Below are 27476 nucleotides of genomic sequence, written 5' to 3'. Positions count from 1 at the left end.
AACAGAAAGACCACAGCTGACTGGCTCAATGCTTCCTATCAGATACCAACACAAAGTACTGAGACAGAGCTTCAAGTAAAGTGTACCAACAGAAAGTACTATGACAGAGCTTCAAGTAAAGTGTACTAACACAAAGTAGCAGCATCTGATGCCATGCGTGTATCTAGGCTTGCAATAGCCAAACCTTCACCAATCTGACAGTTTTGTTTTGTTGTTTTTGTTTCTTTTGTTTCGTTACTTTGTAGCCATTCAATTGTTCTCTTCTAGTTGTCCATTTATCGCACGCAAACAATGACACTTAATAACAACATAAAGGGAAAGATTTTTACAGTCCGGAATAATAATAAGTTAAAATATGCGCGGTGGCTGAGCGGTAAAGCGCTTGACTTCCGAACCAGGGTGGGGGTTCGAATCCTGGTGAAGACTGGGATTTTTAATTTCGGGATCTTCGGGCGCCTCTGAGTCCACCCAGCTCTAATGGGTACCTGCCATTAGTTGGGGAAAAGTAAAGGCGGTTGGTCGTCGTGCTGGCTACATGACACCCTCGTTAACCGTAGGCCACAGAATCAAATGACCTTTACATGATCTGCCCTATAGACCACAAGGTCTGAAAGAGGAACTAAAATATGTCGGGATAAATGAAATAAACCATACCTCAAGAAGTCTTAAGAAAATGTTTGCATCCATTTTACTGGTTAAACATATTTTGAATATTGAGAACTGAACAATAAGAATAGTTTCGTTTGTTTTTAAATTGTTTTGAAGCTGCGTTTAAAATAGAACACATGTCATTCATTTCCTGTAATTGATAATACTGATTTGATATGTGCAATCTCTATAACTGACATCTTCAAAGTAGATTTTTTTAAATCACTATCACGTTATTGTTATCTTCCAATAAATCTACAAGAGAGAACAATATTGTCAACTGGCAACACTTACACAATTGGACTCAAAAGACAACATAGTAAAATAAAATCCAAGCAGGTCAGAAGCTAAACCAGTGAGTCTTCTTTCTTACCATGGACTGAAATCAATCTCAAACAAACAACCTTAAATAGTTATGGTCACAAGTAGATAATTAAAATCAATTAGGATCAGTCATGTTTGAAATGTGTAATACATCTAGACTGTATACTAACCAGTCATAGGTCTGTGCGATTACAAATATTTTTACCAATTGTTTTTGTTCAGCGCTATTTCCTGCTTTTAACTTTCCCAATACGCTCTGATCCTTTCATTGCCTGGACCAATTGGGAAATGTTGGGGGTATCTGGGCGAATGTTGCCATGATTGTTTTTTAAATGCATAAAAAAAAACTTGTTCACTGAAAGCTCAAGCCTCCTCAAGGGAATACTTTAACCTTATGCCAAGACATTATTTTTTTTAAATGTCACCTGCCGTTGATTGGGTCACTGTAAGGTTGTAGTTCCAGAGAGTAAGTCCAACGGAGACCCATTGGTATAGAAGGCATGAACACTGACCTGTGACGTTGCAACCTGTGGGAAGTTTAGACCAATAGCTCGATGCCACATCACTTTGTGGATTGTTCATTATAATCCTACGTTGATTACAACATAGCGGAAAAGGATGTTTCAAGGGAGGTAATAGAAAGTAAATTGCTACTGGAATGTCAATAAATACGAACCAGTAATCTCCCTTTAATAAATAATACAATTTACTTATGAGACAAAACAAGCAGCGCGAAAATTTCCAATCTGTTTCCTAAATAAAACTGAACACACTACTTTTCCCAACAGTGTGTTATGTAGAAAGCTATATAGAGTTGTATTTCAAATACCTAGTGTAGTAGGCAACGAGTATAATTTTGCAAAATTGAAAAATGTTTCTTAGTATTTAATTTGACAAGTACACAAAAACCCATGATAAATTACAAAACTCTCCTTTCACAGAAAATAAAGTTAAAAAAAAAATATCTGAATCCCCTAATTAATAAAAGTTCCATAGTTATTATATGAACAAGGAGGACAGCGCTATAAAGACGCCATTTTGCCAGCACTAGCATAGAGGAAAGCAGCTGGCAGCAGATTGCTAATAAAATTTTCACAAACGTAGGTTATAGATCTAAATAAATCTAGTATTCAAAAACAGTCCAATGATAGAAAAATCAAGTCTGAAGTAGATTAGATCAACGATTCTTGTATAAGACTAAACTTGTTTCTAGATGTAGCTTAGATTGAACACACTGCCACACACAATAACAAATGATCTAGAAATAGATTAGATCTAAAATTAGGACACAGATCTAGATCTAGGTCACTAGACTAGAATCTAGATCTAGATCTACTTATTAAATTAAAATCTCAGTACCTAGAATATAGATTAAGCAATATGATATGATATAATGCAATCATTTATTGTAATCCGATTAAAATACAAAGGCACAAAATGAAACAGGTAATGTTAAGTCTTAAAATTATAAGGTCTGAAGATGCGTAGCATAGATCCAATTTGAATGAAAATCAATTTATTGATTGAAAAATCGATTCAATAATAATACCCTTCAAATCTGTAAACAATGCCTATTTAGATCTAGCTATTGTCAAAAGCAGTAAACACATTCTGCGCAGACTTGGAAACGCTATTTCGAATTTATTTTCTACCAGCGATAGCCCATCAGCTGCAATGGTACCAAATTTGTTTAAGGCCATTTTTTTCAACCCAAATTCCAGGACATCAAGAAGATATTTTAAAATTCCAGGAGCTTTCCAGGATATCCTGGAATTTCAGGAGGCAGCGAGAACCCTGTGAAAAAAAAAGCTGATGAGCTCTCACAAAGATTTAGAGGCACACATTTCAGACCCAATGAAGGGCTTTTGCCTAAGACAGGCACAGATGATGTAAAGAAAACTTAAATAGGCCCACAGCAGACAACAGCTCCGTCAGCATTAGATGTGGCAAAATATGCAGGTCACATCTGGTTTTGTGTGTTTAAGTAAAATACTGCACTCATCCTTAATCTTTGGAATTAAAGACAATGCAATCTTTAATTTATTTTGTTTTTATTTCTTTCAGTTTCTCTTCTTTTGTTTTATGCTTATTATTTTAAGTCAACTGCATTACAGCCATTATATTGCTCATACAGTAAGGTTGATAGGTGTTCATGTGGGTAAAGTTAAACAACTCTTTCATTAGATTTTTATGTCATATGACTTTAGTACATTCAGGCAAAAGATTTCCTTTAAAGTGTCAATGAAATGGGTTATAAAAAAGAAAGAGAATTCATTTTAAAAACATCTTGTAAAAAAACAACAAATACCTGATGTTGTAATAGCCTTTCCTCCAGTTCTTCATTTGTCCAGTCTGCCTTGATGGTCAGAGATAACAACCTAGATTCAGTGGCATTAAGCCATCTTCTTAATGAGTCCAAATCACATTCAAGGTCTGTAACAGAAAATCATTTCACTTAGAGCTGATTTGTAAATTGTAAAGCAATAAGGCTGAACTATTGTAGAACATGTCTACTTGAAACCTAAACATTAAAAAAAAGGGCTTTGTTACGGTCATAGCGCAGCATGGTGTGCATGAATAAAGGTGCAAATTGGTGTAATGAATGGAAGGGATGTAGAAAGAGGAAGCCGAGAGAAAGTGACAGGAAGAGAGATGAAATGCTGAGGTTTACATAAATTGTTATAAAATTAAATTATTGCTAGAATAAACCTGAGTGTGTATTATTATTTTGAAGGGTCTTGTGTCCTAACAAGTGGCGCCCAATGGAAAAAACAAGACCTGCATTATATCTGTATCTAATTCCTGTCTACTGAGGTATTACTATTACTATAAAGTGTAACAAAATTTCTAGATCTCTAGATCTACTAAGATTGAGAGAGTGAGCGTCATCTAGACCTCTAAAGCTACGTGCTAAACTCACAGGTAAACATAAACCTTTAGTTGAAACTTAACTAAAAACACTATTGCTGAATTAATCAATTGGCTTAACATTTAAAGCTAGATTTATATCAGTATAATTATTATGAAGGCCAAATCTCTACATTCACCAATGTGAAAGCGTCGGGGATTACCCACTGTATTTGGATGGGTTATGAATTTATTGTCAATAAAAAAAATCATGTCAGTGGCTGCGGAAGTACAGGTTCATTATTCTTATTCAACGGATATACACTAACCACGGCATATAGACAAACAACGAAAGACACATATCACCGGCTATACTAGCAGGAAGAAGAGTATTCCGGGAAGTGGATACATATTTGTATTCAAATGACAGTAATCGTTTGTTTCATTACATTACATTTAGATACGAACATTGTTTTGGGTTCAGGCATTAAGTATATGAGAATTAATTATATTTAATTGATATGGTTAGATAACTCTCTAAAGACAATTTACAAATGGTGGATAACGCTGAGATAGTTGCTTTGAATGAAGAAAGCAGTAAAGATGAGTCAATGACAATGGGTGCCTCTGTGACGGAAGAAACGGAGACAGATGAAAAGTTTAGATCAATAGAGACAGTGGCAACAGAAAGTAGGCAAACATGGAAGGATGTCATGGTGAATGGAATTTCTCTTGAAAGAGCTAAAGAAATCAAGGCACTAATTGAAAATTATAAGAATATTTTTACGGATTTACCCGGAAAAACAAGTATTATGGAACATGACATCAAGTTAACTGGCAAAGTTCCAAATAAACTGCCACAATATACAATTCCATTACACCATAGAGAAGCATTACAGAAGGAAATTGATGAGCAACTAACACTGGGAGTGATAGAACCATCTAGTTCACCATGGGCTGCACTAGTCGCGCTTGTTAAAAAAAAGTGTGGCATTATCGGATTATCGACAGTTGAATAAAGTCACAGAATTTGATCCATTTCCAATACCACAAGCAGAAGAAATGTTTACTAAGCTAAAAAATGCAAAGATTTTTAGCACGTTGGATCTGTCTAGACTAGTCTAGAGGATACTGGCAAGTACCTTTAAAACAAGAAGCTAAACCATTATCTGCATTTAAGACACCTTCGGGCATATATCAATGGAATGTTATGAGCTTTGGCTTGGTAAATACTCCAGCCACGTTTAACAGAATGATGGCCAAATTATTCAGCCATAGAAAAGACACAATTTGTTATTTAGATGATATATGCATTTTTAGTGAGCAATGGGATGAGCATATACAAAGCCTTGGAGAGGTTTTTAAAAGTATCAAAGAAAACAATTTAACATTGAAACCAACAAAGATAAAAATTGGCTCAGTGAAATTTCAATTTTGGGGTATAAGATTAAAAATGAGTACATTACACCACTGGAAGAAACAGTATCAAAAATATTGGACATTAAGGTACCAAAGACAAAGAAGCAAATTAGAAGCCTTTTGGGTCTATGCAACTTTTATAGAAAATTTATCTCAAATTTTTCAGAAATAGTTGAACCACTAACAAATCTAACAAAGAAAGGAAAACCTAACAATATAGTGTGGACGGAGGAATGTCAAGAAGCACTGGACATAATTAAAACTTTCTTTTCTGGGGCACTGATTCTGAAATTACCTGACAATAAAGAATTTATTTTGGCAACAGATGCATCAGCCATTGCAATAGGAGGCTGTCTAATGCAAAAATGGAATGGTGTCCCACATCCTGTTTTATATGTGAGTAGAAAACTGACAGCAGCTGAGTTGAAATATGCCACCATTGAAAAGGAGGGACTAGCCATTGTATGGTGTATAACAAATTAGGCTTCTATCTAATGGGAGCTAATTTGAACTATGGACGGATCATGCTCCCTTTGCCTTCATTAATACAAATAAATTAGGGAACAACAGAATAGCAAGGTGGGCATTGCAACTTATGGATTATAACTTTGAGGTCAGGACAATACCAGGGAAAGACAATGTGATAGCTGACATTATCATGGTGTACCTAAGGAGGAAAAGAAATGGAAGTAAGAAAAGGAGCTATGCCACATCAATTTTGTTTCAGTAAAATACTGTTGATGACAACATAATGAATAGCAGTGTAATGAATAGACATGTATAACTAATTGGAATATTTTGTAAATGTACACGTATATGTACATTGGTGTAAGTTAGTGTAATCGAAGAGTGTATGGATTGACAAAGCTTTGTTACATGCGTGAGGTGTCGAGATATTAATGAATATATGGTGTTATATTGAGAATGTGATGAAACCAATGTTAAACATTTAAAATATATTATTACAGTTACATAGTTAATTATAGTTTATAATTGTGAATTATGAGAGTTACTCTGATTGGTTCGTTGGGGAAGTCTGGACATTATACATTGGGATGGATTAAGTAATTCTGAACCTAAAATAATAATGTGGTGAATGGTGATATATAATTTTGCTGTTGGATTTTTTTGTTGTTGTTGGTTTTTATCTGGTTTAACCGAATGAGAATTAATGAAGATAATATAATTATATTGTACAGTGGTTTATAATTTTATTTAATATTTAAAGGACGTTCGATGTACATCGAACTTGGCAAACAAGGAGGGTGTTACGGTCGTAGCGCAGCATGGTGTGCATGAATAAAGGTGTGAATTGGTGTAATGAATGGAAGGGATGTAGAAAGAGGAAGCCGAGAGAAAGTGACAGGAAGAGAGATGAAATGCTGAGGTTTACATAAATTGTTGTAATATTAAAGTATTGCTAGAATAACCCTGAGTGTGTATTATTATTTTGAAGGGTCTTGTTAATGAAGGTGTTGTGACAAGCACATTGACCATAGATAAATGTTATAATAAAGAGAAAATATTTAAGATACCAACTAGGTAACCTCAATTAAACTTTAACCAGAACACACTCTACGTGATCATTGTAAGAAAATCTTCGTGTTTAGCAAAACATCTTATAGTGGACAAGTTTTGTTCATATTTAGGACACCAAAAAGAACAATAATATTCCACACAGAAAAAATGTGGTTGTTCTGACCTCTTTTTGCAAAAGCAATATGAAAAATCCTTGACAAGCTAAAACTATGCCACTTAATTTTATAAATGTATTTTTTAAAATACATTTGTAATAATGTTGTTTTTCACTTGATTAATATCCAAATACAGTTTTGTAACTAAATGGAACATTTTTGTCTTGAAAAAAAAAATTAAAACAAAAAAACTTCCTGCTTTTCTAGTCAGCTAGAAATTGTAACTCATTACAAAAACAATATTTTTTTGTTCACAAAAACAATAGGAGTCTATCTCTAATTTTATGTTTTTAATTAATTTTTGTTCTAAATCAATTAGTATTCAGTAGAAACAAGATTAAGATAGACAACTTAGACTAAAACATTAATATTTTTATTCTATGTTTACCTCCCCTGGCAAATGGTCCCTTATTATCTCTGTTCAAAATTTTTACTTCATTATAGCAGCCTATCTTTGCCTAAGCATAACTTTTGTTTGTAGTAATGGTCTAGCCTACAAAATGGTGTGTAAAATGACACAGCTGATACATGAATACAAAAAAATAATAATGTACAAATATTTTCTAGGTAGTTTTTTTTAATGTTAAAATGTTAATATCATAAAAGCTACAGTTAACATTAGTTTGAAGATTTTTGTTTAAATATGAACAAAAGTATGTTAAAAGTATGTACCAGATAGAAAAAAAATATTTCAGAGAAATGAGGAGTGAGTAGCAGATTTGCTTTTTAAAGATGTGCTATAACCCCAATTAATCATTTTTCTTTTCTTTTTTATTTGCAACAACAGCCATGACATGCCTTAAAATAACTTTCACTTACAGCAAGTAAATAATTTTTCGGCACTAAAATTGTACATAATAAAAAAAAAAAGAGTGTTCAATCATGTGATTGCTATTTTTACCTTGAAGCATGGTCTCAGCATCATGCTGGCCATGCTTTGGAGCAATGGCTTGTTCAAGTTTAGACCACTGAGTATTCAATCTGGACATCCTGGAAGTGATCTGTTCTGCCATGTTTGGATATCGGAGCAATAGCTGACGGGAATAATTGTTGAGAAATTCCCTACGAGGAGAACGCTCCAAGATTTCTTCATGGTAGCTCTGTAACATTGGAAAATATAGGCATGAATTAGAATTGAATAGAATTTTTTTTTTTTTCAACAGCATAAATTTAAGCTAAAGATTCAAAATTGTGTTAACATTAAACAGTTACAACTGAATATGTCTTTGGGGAGGAAGATTTGAAAGGTCTGTATAGCAACAAAAAATACTAAACTAAAAGAAAATGATTCAAATCATCAAACAAACAAAAAATTTTTTTATTAAGTGTATTTCCTTTTTTTAACTTGACATTTCCTATTAAAATTTTTATTTATTATTTTATTTATTAAAATTTTTCCTAATTCAATCTATATTATAAAGGGTTGGGGAAGAAAGGGGAGGATCTGGCTGATCATTTTTAAATTAATCTTTAAAAAAAAAAAAAACGGGGAACAATTCCAACTTGAGGGCTAAAGCCTTCTTGGCTTCTCAAGTCCACATGGTAGCCACTCTGGTAGTTTGACATACCAACAAAATAATTTATTACCAGTAGTTAATTAACTAATTGGTTAATTTTTTTTAAATTTATTCTTGTGTTGTCAGGTTAAAGAAATAATTGAGGAAAATTTCAGCTTGATGTGATTGGGTGTCGCAGAAACATGTTTACAAACTTTTGACCAGACTAACAGACAGAGTGCGTTGATATAAGCTTTGTAAAAAAATTGATTTCAAGCCTATTGGTGTACAGTTTACAGAAAGATGATTTTGGGAAAATTCAAAGAGGGTGTAATTGTACACTTTGGTTTCTTATAGTTATAATGTTTTTTGTTTGGTGTAATGCACAAATTGAAAGACAAATTTCCATACAGACAATAAAGATTATTATCATTATATATGAAAAAAAAAACTTAAATAAAAAACAATAAAAAAACATCTGATTTTCCTAAAAATAATCAATTTATATTATTAGGTTATGTTTTAGCTAAAACATTCCATGGTATATTGTACTTACAGAGATAACACTATCTAAAGGGGCTATTAAAATATGATAATGCAATAAAATGGAGGTATTAAAGATTTGGACAACACTGTTGTCATAAGTTTTTTTTTTTTTACTTCTAAATAACTTAGTCAATAAATGTGTATGTTAAATAAGTTTCAGTAATATTAGTCAAAGTATTGAGAAGCTCTTTAGACTTATTTTGTTTACTTCATGTGTGCACGGATTTTTTTTTTTTCAATCATATCTACACTACTGTCATTATCCTAATTCAGCATCTTTGGATCCTTGTACAAAACAGAACCTTGCATATAACTGTCCATAGGAATTTGTTAATTACTTTAAATTACCGAATGTATAGCATTCAGTGTCCTATCATGTTACCACATGAAATAAATATGAAGATGACACCATCACCTGTTTGGCCTAAGAAAAACATTTCAAAGTCCAGACTATAAGCCATCATATATTGATGACTGTAATGGCAATTACAAAGCCTTAAGAGGGAAAAACTCTATAGGAACTAGTTCATGGTGTCACACTTGGTGTCGATGTAGCTCTAGAATCCAAGTGGGGAGAGGGAGGTAGGGAAGAATGAACACTAGAGGGTCGATGGCTGATTCACTGCCAGCCCCCTTGGCAGTAAGGGAAATGACAAAAGCCTGTACTACAGGATTGTATGAGCATTAAGAGGGAGAGCAGTTCAAACCAGCAGCAAACAGACAAACTCAATACTGTGTCAGAAGTAATGGGGACATAGGCCGGTAGGACTGGATTCCCGGTGGCTATGACAATTGAGGACGGGAAAAAAAAGGGAATGCGTGGGAGAGATGAAGGAAATATAAAGAAGAAATTAAGCTCCATACTGAAAGAGTGAAGCGAGAGTCTGGCAGAATGAACTGTTGTAGGCACAAGGAATCTACTTGCTGTTATGTTCAGAAACTAAACCAGAGAAAGTGAAACACCGGCATTTGTTGCCATCAAAGTTTTAGTGAAGAAAACTATCACGAGAAAAGTGATCAATGCATGTCAACAGCAGAACATTGATCTGGTAGAAATAGCGGGCAATCACAAGTAATAATTTAATACAACATCGAGATCTAATGTTGGTGAGTTTTTTTTAAATATAAATGCATCCGTTAAATGTGTAAAGGAATAATCTATTGGTTATCTCAAATGAAAACGTGTTTTGGTTCCCATTTATTTCGTCACGTTGGTTACAAAAAAAAAGTGGCAGCGCCCGAATCAAAGCGATCTAAGGACAACTGTTTCTTATTTATAAATATATTTTCCGAGACGCCATTTCAAGACTCGATAGAATAAGAAACAATAACCACGTCCAGCCGCCACCCACCCACTCTAGCACAGCGCAACCACCACGTGCAACGACCAGCCAACACAACGCATACATGTGTGTGTGTGTGTTCCTGCTATCAGTAAAGTGAGAGTCCTGGCGGCATTGTGTGTACTAGTGGAATATGGAAGTGAATGTACTCAGCAGCACTAGCTAGAAGCCATCTTTTTCTACCAGAAATTCCTCGACTTAAAACATCTTACAAGTAATCAACAGAATCTGTGCACTTAGAAATAAACAATACACAGATCTGATTGCGTCACTGAGACAGAAGACAAGGGCGTACAAGTTACCCCACCCCTTTTCCCTGCAACAACAAAAAAAATAAAAAATAAATAAAAGCAGTGCTTTTTTTTTGTGACGGTACGCCTCACCTTTTTCAATGTGAGGAAAAAAAAACAATTTTTCTTGTATTTTATCGTTTATTATTAATTTATTAGAAGTTAAAAGTCAGGCAATCCATCATTGAGTATCGGCACCTATTTTTTTTTTTTTTTACAAAAAGCACTGAATAAAAGTCTTTGCAGGTCTAGACGATGAAGCCCATTGTATGACCTAATGTGGAACATGGTGTCTGGATAGCTAACCAATTCTGGAATTATAACATGGGGATACCAGTTTAAAACATTCACGGATTATTTTTGAAAAGCTTATATCAACTCACTCTGTCTGGTAAAACAGTTTGTACACATTACTTTTAAGACACCCAATCTAGAATCAAACTGAAATTTCGCACAATTATTTCTTTTACCTGACAACACAAGAATCAATAAAAACATTAACCAATTAGTTAATTAACAACTGGTAATTAATTATTTTGTTTGGTATCTTGAACAAGGGAAAGAAATCGTACTTTACTGAAGTGGTGGTATAAGCTAAATTACTCCCCTTTATAGCCACTTTAAAGTAAGTTTGAAACAGTACATAACTATACAATCTATAATCATAAGCAGAGTGGTTAGTATTTCGACTTTAGGAGGCGTGAGTCATGAGTTCGAATTCAGATCGTTCCACACCCCCCCCCTCTTTTGTTTTTAAATAAATTCTTTTAAAAAGCGATTATGGTAAAATTCACCCAGATATTCCTTCTTTCTACCTCCCTCCCAACTGGTCCAAGTGATAGGATCAAAGTGAGAAAGCTAAAAGCATGAAATAGCGCTAAACAATAACAATTGCTCAAAATATTTCTAATAGCACACATTTATTGTTGTTGATCGAGATATATTACAAATTTAATTACATGACTGATCCAAACTAATTGATACAATTACACTTCGTATAAGCCTTACTTTTTTTAAAAGTATTTTTTGTTTATCTTGTTTAGTAAATCAAATTATTTGTTTTTAGCTTGACCAAAGAGCTACGATAAAAACCTTTAACACGTGAAGCATTGATTCTAAATGAATTCTAGACATTTGTATTTTACCGAAGACCATATATAGTATATTGTGCGTATTCCTTAACGTGGGTACACTCATTTTGAATTCCGTCCTATAAAAATGTTTTATATGAAACCATTCCCCATGTAAAAGCTGTTTGCCAGAGTCTACGATTTGTAACAATAATTGGAAGAACTATGAGCCACATATGTTTAGTTATTCAATGGTGTCAGAAATCAATTCTTATCTCACATCAGGCTTACACAAAACGGATCATCCTTTTACTAGACACGCATCCACTATGCCAGATTACACTAGAGACAATGTCGACCAAAGCTCAGCAACACTATCACAAACTAAGATGTGTGAATCAAATAGTTTACTTCTTGTTTGCACTCTTCTCTAATCATGTGTTCATGTATAAACTGCATGCCCGCTGTGGATATGGAGACAGCATCGCACACCATCCATCCCTTGCGGCTGTTGATGACATACCAGTAGGACAAGGCCAACTTTAAACAGACAGAAGGCACAAAGGGAAGGGAATAGAACGGGGCAAATTAGTTTGAGGAACGTCAATACAACAAAGTGACTGTGAAAACTTTGGTCAACATATCACGTTGACAGAACAGACACATTGCAAAGACTTGAGTTGTTGAAGGATGATTTGACTTGGTTACACCACGGTGTTATAGAATACTAAAGCAGGAATACGTTGTAAGAAAACAAAAAAGTCAAATATCTTTCTAATTAAAGTGTTAACCAATGTAGTCGGACATTCAGTTTAGTTTAAACAATTAGTCAATGATATGGTTGCATTGAAGGGCAATGGATACTGTTGAACAATTTTAAAATGACTAATATATGTCTAGAAACTATCATTTCATTTCTAAAGGCCATTCACAATGAACTAAATTAGGTTCAGTTGACGGACACGTCCACCCAATCAACCATAGCCTAAATAACCTAATGAACCACAGCCACAGGGCGTGACTAATGTGTGACGCTGGCGTGGAACAACAGACCATGGCGGGCGGGGAGCAGTGGGGAGAAGGAGCAGCCTTTCAGTATTATTTGCTCACGCACCACCCCCCACCCCGATCACGTCAGCACTTCTTTCTATAGATGGTGTTACTGGAGAGGCCAGTCTAACGAACCCGAGAGCCCTGGAACCAAACATCAGTTACAAAATGCACTAACGCTAAGCACTAGACTTCCCCAAAACAAAAGAGACGAAGAACAAAAAAAAAATCAATGTCAGTTACGGGCGTGCACTTGTCAACAATTTATTATCTTTGATTTTGTCCCCATTGTCTAGCATATTAACTAGGGCAGCACTTCAGGACGATGGGGGACAAAAAGGTACTAACGATCTCAGAATGAAATTGATCACAACAGTTTGTGCTATCATCCTGTAAAAGATCCAGTATTCGTGTCCAGTACAACTACAGCCAGCCAGAACAAATACATTGAGCTAACCATAGTTTTAGAGGCAGTAGTCGTGTCCAGTACAACTACAGCCAGCCAGAACAAACACATTGAGCTAACCATAGTTTTAGAAAACTAGAGTTCTAGTGATATAAGAGAGAAGAAATATGCAGGCGCCTATTGTAGGGCAGAGAAAATGTAATTGTCTAAGGGAGACCACCACAATGGTATCCAATGTACAAAGCCAAAGAAAGGTGAATAACTGCCAACCCCAAGTGCACCATTGTTTTCAGCTGCACGTGCATTAAATTTGACACTATTTCACCTGTCCCACTAGCCAAGAAGCATTGAGGAAACAAACTTTAAGCCCGCCCAAAGAAGACAGTTATATGCTCAATAAATAGCAACTTAGAGGTTGTGATGAGTTGTGAATCAAATGACCCAAGAAACAAGAGGACCATCTCCCTATCAACAATCAAGTGCATTTCAAATATCTAGCTGTAACAATAGCAAAATAAATTTCATTTAAAAAAAACACACCATATAGATCTATATCCAAATGTAAATGTAGTGTATATATGAGTTTTCTTAATTAGACTAAATTATTCAATGCTAATGTCACTGAGTTTTGCCTTAAAAATCTGCTTAAATTCTTGATATTTTTGTTTTCTATTCACTTTACTCTGCTCTTGATGTACACTTTTACTTGTGTTAAGGAAGAAAATGAGATTTTGGTGTTGACAGTGTTGGACTGAAGTGTACTGCATTTCCACCAGTTCAAAACAAAGGACAGTTGATCAATCAACAACATAGAAACAAGTTAATTCAAGATGATCTGCCTAAGAGGTCTTTTAGGGTATTTTTTTTTTTTTTGTAGAAAGAAGAGGATAGAGTTGATTGGAAATAATGCATCTAGCCTAAGTTAAACTTATTTGTTGAAAACCTAGATTATCTTTCTGAAACCTAAGAAATCACATAGCTTAGTTATTTACACAATAAGGGTTTACCAAGTAAAACCAGCACTGACAACAGTATAGGATTAAAACAAGAAGGACAACTCTCTTGTGAGTGACAGAGCTTGTCCAATTAAAGTAATCTCCTGTGTACATATAAGTTGTATTGAAAGGAGGCTGACCATTCTCCAGGTAAATGATGAAAATGTTACATATATAGGCAGCACTAGGTACAATATTTTTTATGAGAGAAATGGCAAATTAAATATGGTCGAATAATGGACAGTCAGGACCAGGGCACAAACTTATGGAAAACCGTTCAACTTAATAACTCCAGACAGCAACAATACAGGGCTAGGTAAACACAGCACATTTTCCCTCTAAAATAAATCACAACAGTAACATTCAAATATTGTATTCTCTTCATTAACCCAAGGCTGTTGAGTTTCCAAACTTTTTTGTTTTTTTACAATGTCATTTTGAAATCAACAAAATTAACAATTAATGAACACAAAAAAATGGAAGCTTTAAAAATCCAAAAGAATAAGAATGCTATTTACATATATATAAAAATTCAAAATTAAATTACCCTTTAACAACAGAGTACCACAAATATCTACTAGTTGCAAAATTGTGGGTCCAGATGTGCTTAAATATTTTTTGTAAAAAAAAAAAAATGAGCCCAAAAAATGAAATTTGAATATGTTGTGATTTCAACATTAAAACACAGGATGGCACGCAGACAGCTTATACAAAAAAAAAAAAAAGTTTTTATGTTGAAACACTATGGTTTTCAATCTCTATATGTTCTATACCACAATGCGGTCAGGTTATTATTATAAAAAAATATATGTGTTTTTACAGCTGGCTGTTATGACAGAACTAGTGACTATGGCTGTGTTCTCATAAGCTAGTGTGAAACATTTTAAACTTTTTTTTCACATAGGAAACTGATAGGGTTATGAAGGGGAATGAAATACTTCTTGAGCACCCTTTTGAAGGAACAAAAAATATTCTAATTTTTACTATCTTTTCTAGTTTACGATATCTAAAGCGGACGGACAGACAGACCACACAAAACTAATAGCGTCTATTCCCCTTTCAGGGGCCGCTAAAAGTATTAAAATTTGACCTCATTTCCTTCCATCTCTTTATTAACATTAAATAATAAGTCTAGATCTAGTAGGACATTTACCATACTTATTGAGACACTAAGATACCAGATTTTAAATAGTAAATATGCATTTTAAGAAAAGTAAGCACATTGTTAAATGTTTTACTTGTCAACTATTGAGAGCATTTTGAAAAAAGCTAACCTGATTGAGATATTTCTCAGAGAAACTAGTGACTTCTCTCTGTGTGACCTTATGTAGTTGATTTAACCAATCATTCAGCTCTTGATACTGTTGTAAAAATTCAGCAAATGAAACATTTGGATTTCCAACAAAATCATCCATATCACAGGTCAGGTCGTCTGCAGTGGACTGTAAAGAAGTAAAATATTTAAAAGGATCAGACATTGAAAAAATCATAGAAATAATCATTTTTCTCATTTATTTATATATAAAATTGAAAGTACACTGAATCGATTGCTAATAAAAAAGCTGTAGTGAATTATGTGAACTAACTGCTGTCAATCTATACAATATATGTAGAATAGAAATAGTGTCATTTGTAGTATAGTATTCAGAAAAATAACATGAAAATAAAATGTTGCTAAAAGTATTTTATAATTCAACATAGAGGTCTTCTAGATCTATCGACAGTATTAGATTTTGAAAATTGAAATAAAACAAAGCTAAATAAATATTTTAAAGAAAAAGAATTACACAATCACTAACAATATATTTCCAAGAACAGGATTAAAGTTGCATAATAATGATACATTAGCAATGCATATCAAAACACTTATTAAAAAAAAAGGGGGGGGGGGGATGGGAACAGTAGTTAAGACAAAAAAAAACAACATAATATACTATATAGTTTAAACTATGACTCACAGGCAAAACTACTCACCTGGCAGGCTTCCAAGATGTCTTTATCCATAAGGAAGGAATCAATGGACCCAATAGCCTTCCACAACTCATTGGTGCGATCTGCTCTGGTCAAAGTTCCAGTGGGTGTTTGAGATCTGCTGCTACTGAAACTCAGAGGTGACTCTGACCTGCTGCTTATATTACTGGCATTGGCTGCATCTAGCAGCATACGACGCTTTGCCTCTGAAATTTCGCACAATCCAGAATCCGACATTTTTAGGGCAGGATTTTCGAAATGAGCAAGACTCTTGTATGCTTCACTTGACCCAGATGTGTTTCTTGCTAAATGAGATGGAGAGGACAAAGCATCATAGGGTAGCTTCCTAACAATGGAGCCTGGCACCAACTGATCATCTTCTGTCAAGGAATTCTGGGACCCACAGAAACTCATTTTCAAAGCTGCACTTGGAGACACACCAGACTTGCAAGAATTGAGATCTATTTCAGACAGGTCTGACTTTTCATCCTCAAGTTGAGGATCATGAGATGAAGCTGTGTAGGTTCCATTGTCTAGGTTGCTAAAGAGCTTACTCAAATGAGCAAACTCTGCCGAAAGTGAGAAAAATTTTGTGAACTCAAGATTATTCTTTTCACAATGGAGAAAATGATCTGACTTTTCTTTATGCTCTAGGGTGTCATCAAGAAATTTAGAATGATGATTTAAGAAGCTTTTAAATTGTGGCCTATTGTCGCTATCTTTACAGGAACTATTAGATTGCTTTTTTACAGAGCATGTATCCTGCTCTTCAGGTGAAATATTTTTCTTTAATCCAAAAGAAAAACCTTCTCTGTTGTAAATCTGATTGTCGAAAATGAAATTCAAATGAGGAAACTGCAAGCTTAGCTGTAAGCTGTTTAGTTCACTGCATTGAACTTTGCTGGTGTTTTTCACATTACAGGTAAGTGAATAATGATTTCCTGCACTACAGAGACAACAATTGAGACTGTGTAAATTATCCACAAAAGAACTCCAAACATAAGCAAGATTTTGAAGATCTGCTTGCAAACTTGCACTTTTCTTATACGAAAGCAACCTTTGTCCTCTTACAATGGTCAAATTTACAACAGGCTGTTGCCTTTTGGCTTCACCAAACAGTGTCTGCAGAAGACATGAAAAAAAAAATTAATGTTCAATGTAAATATTTAAGAGAATTTAATTTAGTAATAAATTACATGATTTTTTTTCTTTGATTTTTGTATCTAAGGTGTCTTTGTGCTAGCATGCTCAGTGGACTCTAGTTCCATCCTTTGGATGATAATGAGGAAAAGAGGTTTGATGATATATCTATTTTGTACAGTGAAGCCAGTAGTTTTAAAAAATCAGAGCCTCCATCAGGATTTAAACAAGAACATTAGTAGCCAATTGATTAATAGCTTATTAAATATACACTTTAAATTAGACAATCTAAGTAGACTACTGATAACTGAAAACACCATGTTACCATGTATTGATCTAATTTAATTATTAGATCTAGATTCTAGATCTAAATCTAAAATCCAAATCTTGATAATTAATAATTATTTTGTAATTATTTTAAAATATATTAATATATAAATTAGAATCTGAGCTTGATCTTAGGAACTTACTTATTGACTCAACAACACTCTAGATTTCTAGATATGGTAGCAGTCTCTAGTCATCTAGTGACTAGTGTCTCTAGTCTACTAGATATTTAAGATATCTAGAGTCTAGATCTAGTAGACTAGCTACTACTAGATCTAGTAGCTAGACTCAGCTAGAATCTATACAAGATCTATAAATTATATATCTATTATTAGTATTATCTAGTATAATACTTCTCTAGATTGTCATGTCAGTCTCTCATAATCATAAACTGTAAGTAAGAGGCGCTAACTTTAAAACGGAATACAGGCCCAGAGTATGCACTACATTGGCATTGCCATGAGTCACCCCAGTTAGATCTAGCATCATTTGGTTGATGCCACTAACTTTCTGGCATCTTACAGCAGGGTGGTGAGGGAAGCAAGCTCCCCATTCACCCCGTGATAATAGGACAATAAGCAGAGATCTAAGAATAAGAAAAAAACTAAGTAATGGAATGCCGGTAGTTTTGGCTACGCTAGGAAAGTTTACTAGATCTAGATTCATTTCTTTATTTTAAAACTACAAACAATAGATCTTTTATTTACTATACTTACATTCTAATTACACAAATCCATATTTTGTAAATGAATTTCACGTAGATCTAGTTTTTAGATCTAGTGTTCTACGGAAATAACTAAACAAAGCTCTTCATATTTGGCTGGGCTGTGTTGACCTGACAGAACGATAAAGTAACGCCGAGGAAAAGAAAATCCAAATTTTTCATTGGTTGCTTTATTCTACTTTCTCCCAATAGACTCGGGTGGCTCTAATATAAAAACAAAATATAAACACGTGTATTTTCTATTTATAGTTTCAGCTTGTAATAATAATAATGGCAATGTCTTCGATTCCAAAGATTTATGACGAGTGCATTGTTTCACATGAATATGTAAGCAGTCTAGCTTTCAGCTTGGTCTGCATTTTAAAAAACTTGACTGCCATTATAGACCCTATAGATCTAGATCTATATAGTTATTAGTGCAGGAGTTATCGTTTACCACCTTACGTAGCCTATTATACTAGCTACCGCTATATTATAGCTTAGAAGTTGCACTTTTTAAGTTTTTAATAATATACTGATTTTAAGTTGAAAACTTATTATTTTACTATAAATATATATATATATATTCCTCTTATAATTGTATCATTTTAACTCTCTATGTATTCGAAAATGATATTTGGCACTGATAATATAGGCCTATTATATATATTGTATTATAGGACTTATAAAAGCGCCCATATCTCAAGTAGCGTACAACGTAGGGCCGTATGCTTATCAAGTCTAAATCCGGACCTGATAGTTTGTTAAACATTGACGATTCAACAGTAGAAATGTTGTAACTTTAAAAAAAAACTCATTGTAAGAGATTATCACTCCGTCAAGTCTTTAAAAAGCCTTAATAACAAAATATAGTTTCGTTTGTAATTTCTAGGGATATGCACATTTTTACCTCGCAAAGCTAAAATCATCAATAGCTTAAATGGAAACGGTCGAGCAGATTTGAAATTCGGATCATTAAGTCACAAGATCTTAAATTAAGTGTGCATTAAATTTATGAAATTTAAATTGATTTTTAAAGATACATTTGGCACGAGATCGACGTAGAATGTATGAAATGCTTAATATGTGATACAAATGTTGGGCCGAGGTTTTTAAGATGTGACATTATTTTTAAACCCTATTTGTATCGGAAGTGTTTGTAAGAATGATACCATAACAAAATGATAATTTGATGAGCTGTTACAACAGGACGTTGAAGTTTATCATTTGTTATGTTATTGTATAATTAAATTAAGTAGAATTTCCTTTTTATAGCTTGTGGTTAGCAATCAAATGTAAAAAAACAACAACAACAGAAAATATAATTGAAAACATTTTGAAAGAGATCTGAAGAGACAGAGTCAAGGTAGTTTGCTAAAAGGTGATTCACGCCTTCGGTGTACACGCCATATACGCCTACAACAATATATAACAATACTATTTATCTATATCTCTCTCCAGTGGCGTCACTAAGGGTGCGGTCCGCACCGGGTGACATCCTTTTAGAGGTGACACCCAAGTTCGAAAATTATATCATGACAAAAGCAGACACATTAGAAAGAATAATAATAATAAAATCTCTAGATATCTGCCCAAATATGCCTACACACATCTAGATGGTAGTTTAAGTTTAAATGACACAGCACAACGTTATACCATTTCTGTCTCAAAGTATAACAAAGGAAACCTGTTCAGATGATTTTAAGTCTGTTTCTAATTTTAATTAAATTTCATTGTAAAATTTGCAATAACAATTGAATAAATGTCATCAAAAGTGGGATTTTATTTGGGTAACAATCAATAAAAGTGGGTAATCTGTATTGGTTCAACAATAGTGTTTTTGGAACATATTTGAAAAAAAAAGTGATGGGGGAAGCGACACCCTTAGCTAACCGCACCAGGAGAAATCGACAGGAGTGACGCCACTGTCTCTTTCTATATAGCCTACATAAATCCGAGAACATGATACAAGCAAGTACCTTTAATTCGTTTCCCGTACATGAAGTATCGTCCGAACAGGCCAAGTGTCTCAGAGCTTCACACCTATTGCTCAACCATTGAATCAAATTGTAAGCTTTGGCCCGGACAGCCTGAACTTGATGTTCAAACTTGGTTTCGTCTGCAATGGAACCAAAATAAATCTTATAGCAACAGAAACATCGTACAAGGAAGTGTGAAAGTGGCTGTATTTTCAGAATGTAATTAATTAATTGGTTAATTTGTTTTATCGATTTATGTTTTGTTAGGTACAATGAATACTAGTGCAAAGTTTCAACTTGATCCGAGAATGGAAAATGTGTACAGAGTGAGTTAATATAAGCTTTGTAAAAATATACATAAACGATACAGGGCTGGTAACGAGATCTGAAAACGTGCATCAACTCTTCTTGACTTTTTCTACGAGACAGACATGAACGGGGAGAGGGGGGGGGGCTGAAGGAGAGACAGACACCGATTTTTTTAAAACCATGAGATGAAAATTGTACAGAGGATAGCGTCTGATAACATTTTTTTTTTGTTCCCAAGAAGACAGTGCCCTGGCTCAGTGACTAGGTGATAGGAGACTAAACGAAAACTCAGCAGATCTTATTTTTTGTTGACACCGCTAACAGAGTATTAAAGAGTGGCTCACCAACTTAGGTATAAACACGCTAGAACTCTAACTCCTGAGTAGATGTAGGACTATGTAAGTAGCGCACTTATATTACCCTGCCAAGAATAAAATGGAGGTGCCCTAGTCAGGACTGTTCATTGTTTGGCTATATTTAATTCACCATTTTCTCTTAATTATTCGATGCCTAGTGCTGACATCATATGTGTAACATGTAAGCAATTTTTTAAAAAATTCACTAGATTCCAATACAAATTTAGCAATAAAAAAATATAATTAAAGAAATATGAAGACCTACTTAGAGGATATTGTTTAAGAATAAACACACTATGTTCATGATTGTGTTGGAGCACATTGACACAGGTATAAGACCACAAGATAACAACAAAAAAAAAAAAAAAAAAGAGAGACTCTAACAGCTGGCCTTGTTTTATGTCACGACTATTAAACAGTCCCCGAATCAATAGCCAATTTGAAACTTTTGGACGACGCTGAACAAGACCATAACCATAAGGAGACTTCAAACAAACACGATAGCGGGCCTTAAGTCTTAGTGACTTTGCGTTGTCTTCCCCTGTTTGACAGCCCCCCCCCCCCTTCACTCAAAAGCCCCACCTATTTTCCTCTTCTTTTCACTATATCATTTAGGGGCCTTTGTGGTGGTAAAAAGGAACACACGGACATTTTCTAGCACAGTGGTGTACAACTAGCCAACAGCTACTTCCATTTCTAGAGCAGGCTGAGCATTCTGACCCTGACCAGTGCCAAAAAAATACAGTTGACCCTTGATAGTCCGACACTTTATAATGCGACACTATCTGCAATCCGACGCGGCACCGACTCGGCGACAATATTTGCTTCAGCATGCATCAAGGGTCAGAGATACATTCTTGACTGACACCCCATCATTTCGTTTGATTTTTTTTTTTATGATTAGCGGCGCACTTAGTTTCAGTGATATTAGCGGCACACTTAGTTTCAGTGATATTAGCGGCACACTTAGTTTCAGTGATATTAGCGGCACACTAAATTTCAGTGATAGGATTTTAGTTCAGTGGAGGCCCAGGGCAGGACTTTTGTGGAGGCCCCAACCCTCTTCAACCTTTAATAACTTATAAACGCAACTAATAATTTTACTAAATGCATATCATATCTGTGATAAAAGAAATACAGGGTTAACAACATGTTATTTCTTATATTTAAGAAGCTTATTTTGTAACATGTTATTTCTTAAGCTTATTTTGTAATAAACTGTATAAGTTTGAAATGCGGAGGTCGCTTTTTAAAAGTGAGACTCTGTCTTGCACTACCGTAAAACCGGCTTTGTTTAATCCAGTAGGCCTACACTTCATCTAGGCCTATAGCTTAGTTTACTCTTAAAAAAACAAAAAAACAACGGAGTTTGCTATTTACCCTAGGGATGTCCAAAACCTGTTCTTAAATTAAGAACAGTGAGTGTGTGCGTGTGAGAGAGATTTTAAACATTGCTAATTAATTGTTACGATAAAGAGTGTATATGTGTTGTATGACACAAAGTTATGCAACATGGTATATAAATGATTTGGTTGAAATGTTTGTGTTGTGTTGTTTTTAAGAGCAGAAAACTCAGTCTAGGTCTTTTCCCCTCATTGCTAATACCTGGTTTATTCAGACTATGTAGCTGAAATGTATTCAACACGTCCCCATTGTGTCTTTATACTCAACGAACTTCTGATCCAGATAAACTTACATGTACCAATACTAGATAGTTCAGTGGACATAAGAAGTGTGGGTCACTAGGAAATGCGAAAATATTTAATCAATCGCTGAACTTTGAACTTACCGAAGCTCATCGTGTAGAAAAGAAATCAGAAACTTTTCCGACCATAATTTTTGTCATCCATCGAAACTCGAAACAATCGTGGCATATTAATAATACACATGACACATCTCCCACTAGTGTCAGTGACTAACGAATGCCTGACATAGTGTCTAGTCAGTGGGCGTCAACTTGACCGCACTCTACTCACTTACTAAGAACAGGAAACAGTTCGACTCTAAAACAACCCTCGTCTTTAGGACTGACATGTTGAACACGGGCAATCCTCGTTTTGTTAGAACTTGTGTAATATCTAGACTATTAGATGTTTAAACGAATTTCTCCCGATGTTATAAAACAGATTAACGACACACTTTTTACTAATGCTATGAGAGAAATCTAGTCCACATGTTCGTTGACATTTCCAAACATTATCCTGATCTTGGCCAATGCTTCAGATTACTATAAAAAAAGTATAACCTACATAATACATTTAATGAATAGGGAACAGCAGAACGCAGAGTGGTTCTATAATTGTAACTATTGAAGATACGCATGCGAAATGTTTGCGGAAGTTGACTTTACAGTAAATAAAAAGGAAGCTGGGAGCAGTTGAAACAAAAAGTCAACACGGGTAACATCTGGACCGATATCAACACACACACAACCTTACGATATTCTCAATCTATTTCTTAGTAAATATAAGGCGGCGTTAAACGGATCGAGGTGATAAAATTATGATCTTTTTGCAGTTTTATATCAATCTTACAATCTATGCCAATTAGATAATACTGTGTACTTTCTTCAACTTTATTTACATTTGTTTGGAAGACCTTTTACCCACTAGTTTTTTTAAATATTTTTGAGTGACTATAAAATCCCCAAAATAAAGAACGCTTCAGAGAGTCACTTGTGATTTTGATAATTGACCAATGGGGCAGTGACCTACATTCTAAAGCCTTGTTAGGATAGGATATATGCGTCGTGCATGACGCAATAAAAGTGATATGCCGTGTATCGATAGCTCTAGTATAGGAAGTGATGTGCTCTGACACTCAGCACGGCTTTGTGTTATCAGATAACAATATTGCAAACCTATTCTCCACCAGACGTGATAAGTCTTTTCTCACCAAGGCAATTGGTCGAATGTAACAGCTCTGTGGTCCAATGCAATTTAAGATTTGGAGAAAAACGATAGTCTGGAAATAAGAAAACATGATGAGTGAAAGGTCAGGGTCACAGCCTTAATTTGCTAAAGTTGTTAGACGAGTACATGGTGACATTACTTTAGAACCTATAGGTGAGTAGCCTATTTGATGAACAAGCCTTCGCCCCTCCCCCTCTCTCTCTCTCACACACACACACTCACATAGACACGAGCACAAATACAGACAGTTTTTGATATTTAAGAAGGTCATCACGCACCATTTAATAAATAAATACCTGCTATGGTATTGGATAGTTTTGATTTTACAGTGTCAGTTTCAAAAATAAAAAAAAAAAACATGTCAAAAGAGTGAAAGTGTCTCATGGTCTGGAGACTAGATGAAATAGAATCAGTTTGACCTATTTCTATGTGAGTGTGTGGGATAGAGGGATGTGTGTGCGTGTGGGTGTGTGTTGAAACTCAAAATGATGCCCAATTACCTGACACGTGAGTAAGGGTTTGCTCCAGAGAGGAGAGCGAGAGAGAGAGAGAGAGAGACTTTGCCTTTAGTCAGTAACCTCTGTTATTAAGCTCCCAGCATCTCTCTATCCTACTCATACAATCTTTTTCCTCTCTACCTCAACTCTCTCTCTCTCTCGTCTAATCTGACATCTAAACACAAGCCAACCCAAGAGAGAAGGAGAAATCTTATCATAACCTGAATCGATGAAAAATATTTGTAGACATTTCTTCTGGTCTAGAGATCGACAGGAGAATGGGGGAATAAGGAACACTAAACAATACATGTACACTCGCCTAATTGGTGGCTACTGTTGTATACTGTTTTGAATAAACAGATAATCTGCCCGGCTTTCTAGTGCGGTGCGTTTAAACGCAAATGAGCCTGTTTTTGCTACCTTTTTTCTTAGAACCTTCAATAAATACGCCTAGAACTACTTTATTGGTTAAACGTAGATCTAGAAGAGAATGAATCGACAAGGTCGCTGCTAATAGAAATAGGCGCGGAACAAATTAGATTTTCTCCACGATGCTGCACAACAGATGAACTGTTTATAATCAGTCTTTTATCTTGTAGATGTCTAGTCTTTACAAGTAACAAGGCCTGGGACTTGTTTTGTACGCAGTGTTAACCGCCGGTCACGGAGAGACGAAATTCGATAGAAGATTTTAGAGAAAAAGGCGCGCAAAAAAAAAAATAAAAAATAAAAAGAAACCCCGGTACGTTGTTTTTTTACGTTTATATTTTTTCCCAGGCTGATTCATGTCTAAATTAGTTTCAGTTAATTGTTTTCATTTTCATATAACCTAAACGTCTGTGGATGTGTTCAACTGTTAATAAAAAAAGATCATAACATCAAAATTATTTAATTAAATAGATTTGAAAAGCGACTTGGAAAATATCAAGTTCAATAAAGAAATGAAAATTGTTTTGTAAGAATGACCAAAAGCAGACTATTATACATTTATTTTTTCCCCGCGGACTCATTTTAACTCTTTCTCTCCTAAAAGAAGATGCCAACGTTGATTTGACCCCCATTAATCTAAATGGATTTTTTTCGATTTATAAAATTTAATTTGTGTTATGCAAAAGGAGCATGCATTCTCCTATAATTGAATACGATATATAACAGTTTCTGATAACAAACAAAAAAAGCTATTGAAGTTTATTAACTGTATGTTGAAATACAAATGAGCAAAATGAATAATACTATCGAAATAAGTATAATACTTTAGTAATGCACACATGACAGATCTTCTGGAGTAGTTTATATTTATAAGACTGGTCAACTGTTATGTTACAGAAAGATACGCTTGTGATACTTACTAGCTTGTGAAATCCCTTTTATCACAAAGAAGCGTAATCGGAACGCTTATTCAATTAACTCCCTTTCTTTTTCTATTCCCGTTCAGAGCCATTCGGGTATTAACCATAATCATTCACCAGACAGGTGTAGTTTCCACCTCCCACCACCCTTCCCCTGTATTATTGACTTAAGGTGAAGTGCTTTATTGATTGTGTTGTAGTCTTGTATCCACCATAGTGAGATCAGCTGGCTGGAATCAGGTCACGGCGAGTCTCAACGGAGAATTTCGAAAACAAAAACACTAGATACCAAAAGACAATTGTTAGTTTGTTACATACAAGAAGAACGCGAAAAACTCCCTTTTCCCCAAAAAGTCGTCAGCAAGACTTTTCCCCAAAATAATTTATTACTTTATTGCTGCATGCATTGATCGAGGCAGTATTTACAGCACCCTAAAAACATAAACCCAACATTGCTCTCATCAACACTTAACGAAAGTAAAAATAGGAAAACCCATAACATGCATTGTATTATGATACGCTTTAGTAAGAACTGGAAAACTAGTGTAATTATTTATTTGCATTGGGTAAGCGAAATTTGAGGCAAAAACTGGTCGGTGCGAGGCAGAGCCGAACTAAAAATAATCTCCACATTCTTGATTCAAAGTATACTGCAAGAAGAGTCAGTTGTAGATTTAAGGTGTACTGCAAGAAGAGTCAGTTGTAGATTTAAGGTGTACTGCAAGAAGAGTCAGTTGTAGATTTAAGGTGTACTGCAAGAAGAGTCAGTTGTAGATTTAAGGTGTACTGCAAGAAGAGTCAGTTGTAGATTTAAGGTGTACTGCAAGAAGAGTCAGTTGTAGATTTAAGGTGTACTGCAAGAAGAGTCAGTTGTAGATTTAAGGTGTACTGCAAGAAGAGTCAGTTGTAGATTTAAGGTGTACTGCAAGAAGAGTCAGTTGTAGATTTAAGATGTACTGCAAGAAGAGTCAGTTGTAGATTTAAGGTGTACTGCAAGAAGAGTCAGTTGTAGATTCAAGGTGTACTGCAAGAAGAGTCAGTTGTAGATTTATGGTGTACTGCAAGAAGAGTCAGTTGTAGATTTAAGGTGTACTGCAAGAAGAGTCAGTTGTAGATTTATGGTGTACTGCAAGAAGAGTCAGTTGTAGATTCAAGGTGTACTGCAAGAAGAGTCAGTTGTAGATTCAAGGTGTACTGCAAGAAGAGTCAGTTGTAGATTCAAGGTGTACTGCAAGAAGAGTCAGTGTAGATTTAAGGTGTACTGCAAGAAGAGTCAGTTGTAGTGAAAACAAAATGGAACGAGAAGGACAAATTCAATGACGACGGTGAGAAATGATCGAATATGAAAAATTGATGAATGATACAACATGGATACACCCATGACGCCGAAGCTATGAAAAAAAACTGTGTATGTACTCGAGGTAGGGAGAGTCGAGGCGTATACGCTGGCACGTGTGAAGATGGGTGTCAAGTGGTCTAGACATAGATCTAGGTGCCCTGAAGTGTCCATATCATTTTAAAAGCAACAGAAATGGCATCAACTTTAACTGACAAAGGGGGATCGAATCAAATGTAGTCTTACTTCCAAAGGTCCCCTGCTTCCATTCTCTCCATATATATATATATATTTTTTTTTTGGCCTTAGGAGGCTTCATATAATCACCAGAGCACTTACTACTTGTTATTGTTTATGGGTAACTAGAGATTGAATATTTACTAGGTTTACTATTTTCTTTCATTATTTATTCATTTATTTATTTCGAGAGAAAAAATTCCCACAACATACAGTTGGCGATAACATTGAA

At 34.8% G+C, this 27476-nt stretch overlaps 1 protein-coding gene across 6 annotated transcripts in view; it reads right to left on the bottom strand.

Annotated features, from left to right (window-relative positions):
* Positions 1 to 27476, bottom strand: part of LOC106057114 (dentin sialophosphoprotein-like) — an 86649-nt gene that overhangs the window by 39099 nt on the left and 20074 nt on the right. The window contains exons 1-7 of one of the 6 annotated variants that reach the window (XM_056023660.1): positions 25672 to 25703; positions 23809 to 23877; positions 20249 to 20388; positions 16103 to 17221; positions 15403 to 15570; positions 7834 to 8032; positions 3281 to 3405 (exon numbers count right to left, since the gene is read on the bottom strand). In XM_056023660.1, coding sequence (XP_055879635.1) covers positions 3281 to 3405; positions 7834 to 8032; positions 15403 to 15570; positions 16103 to 16513 — 903 coding nt within the window. In that variant the 5' untranslated portion in view covers positions 16514 to 17221; positions 20249 to 20388; positions 23809 to 23877; positions 25672 to 25703. Of the gene's footprint in view, positions 1 to 654; positions 802 to 3280; positions 3406 to 7833; positions 8033 to 15402; positions 15571 to 16102; positions 17222 to 20248; positions 20389 to 21178; positions 21402 to 22702; positions 23144 to 23808; positions 23878 to 25671; positions 25704 to 27476 lie in introns of those variants that run through there. The other 5 variants (XM_056023659.1, XM_056023656.1, XM_056023658.1 and 2 more) reach the window with 5 other exon arrangements.

The sequence above is a fragment of the Biomphalaria glabrata genome, chromosome 3, assembly GCF_947242115.1.
Source record: "Biomphalaria glabrata chromosome 3, xgBioGlab47.1, whole genome shotgun sequence".
NCBI lineage: Eukaryota > Metazoa > Mollusca > Gastropoda > Planorbidae > Biomphalaria > Biomphalaria glabrata.
This window is presented reverse-complemented; position numbering and strand designations above follow the sequence as displayed.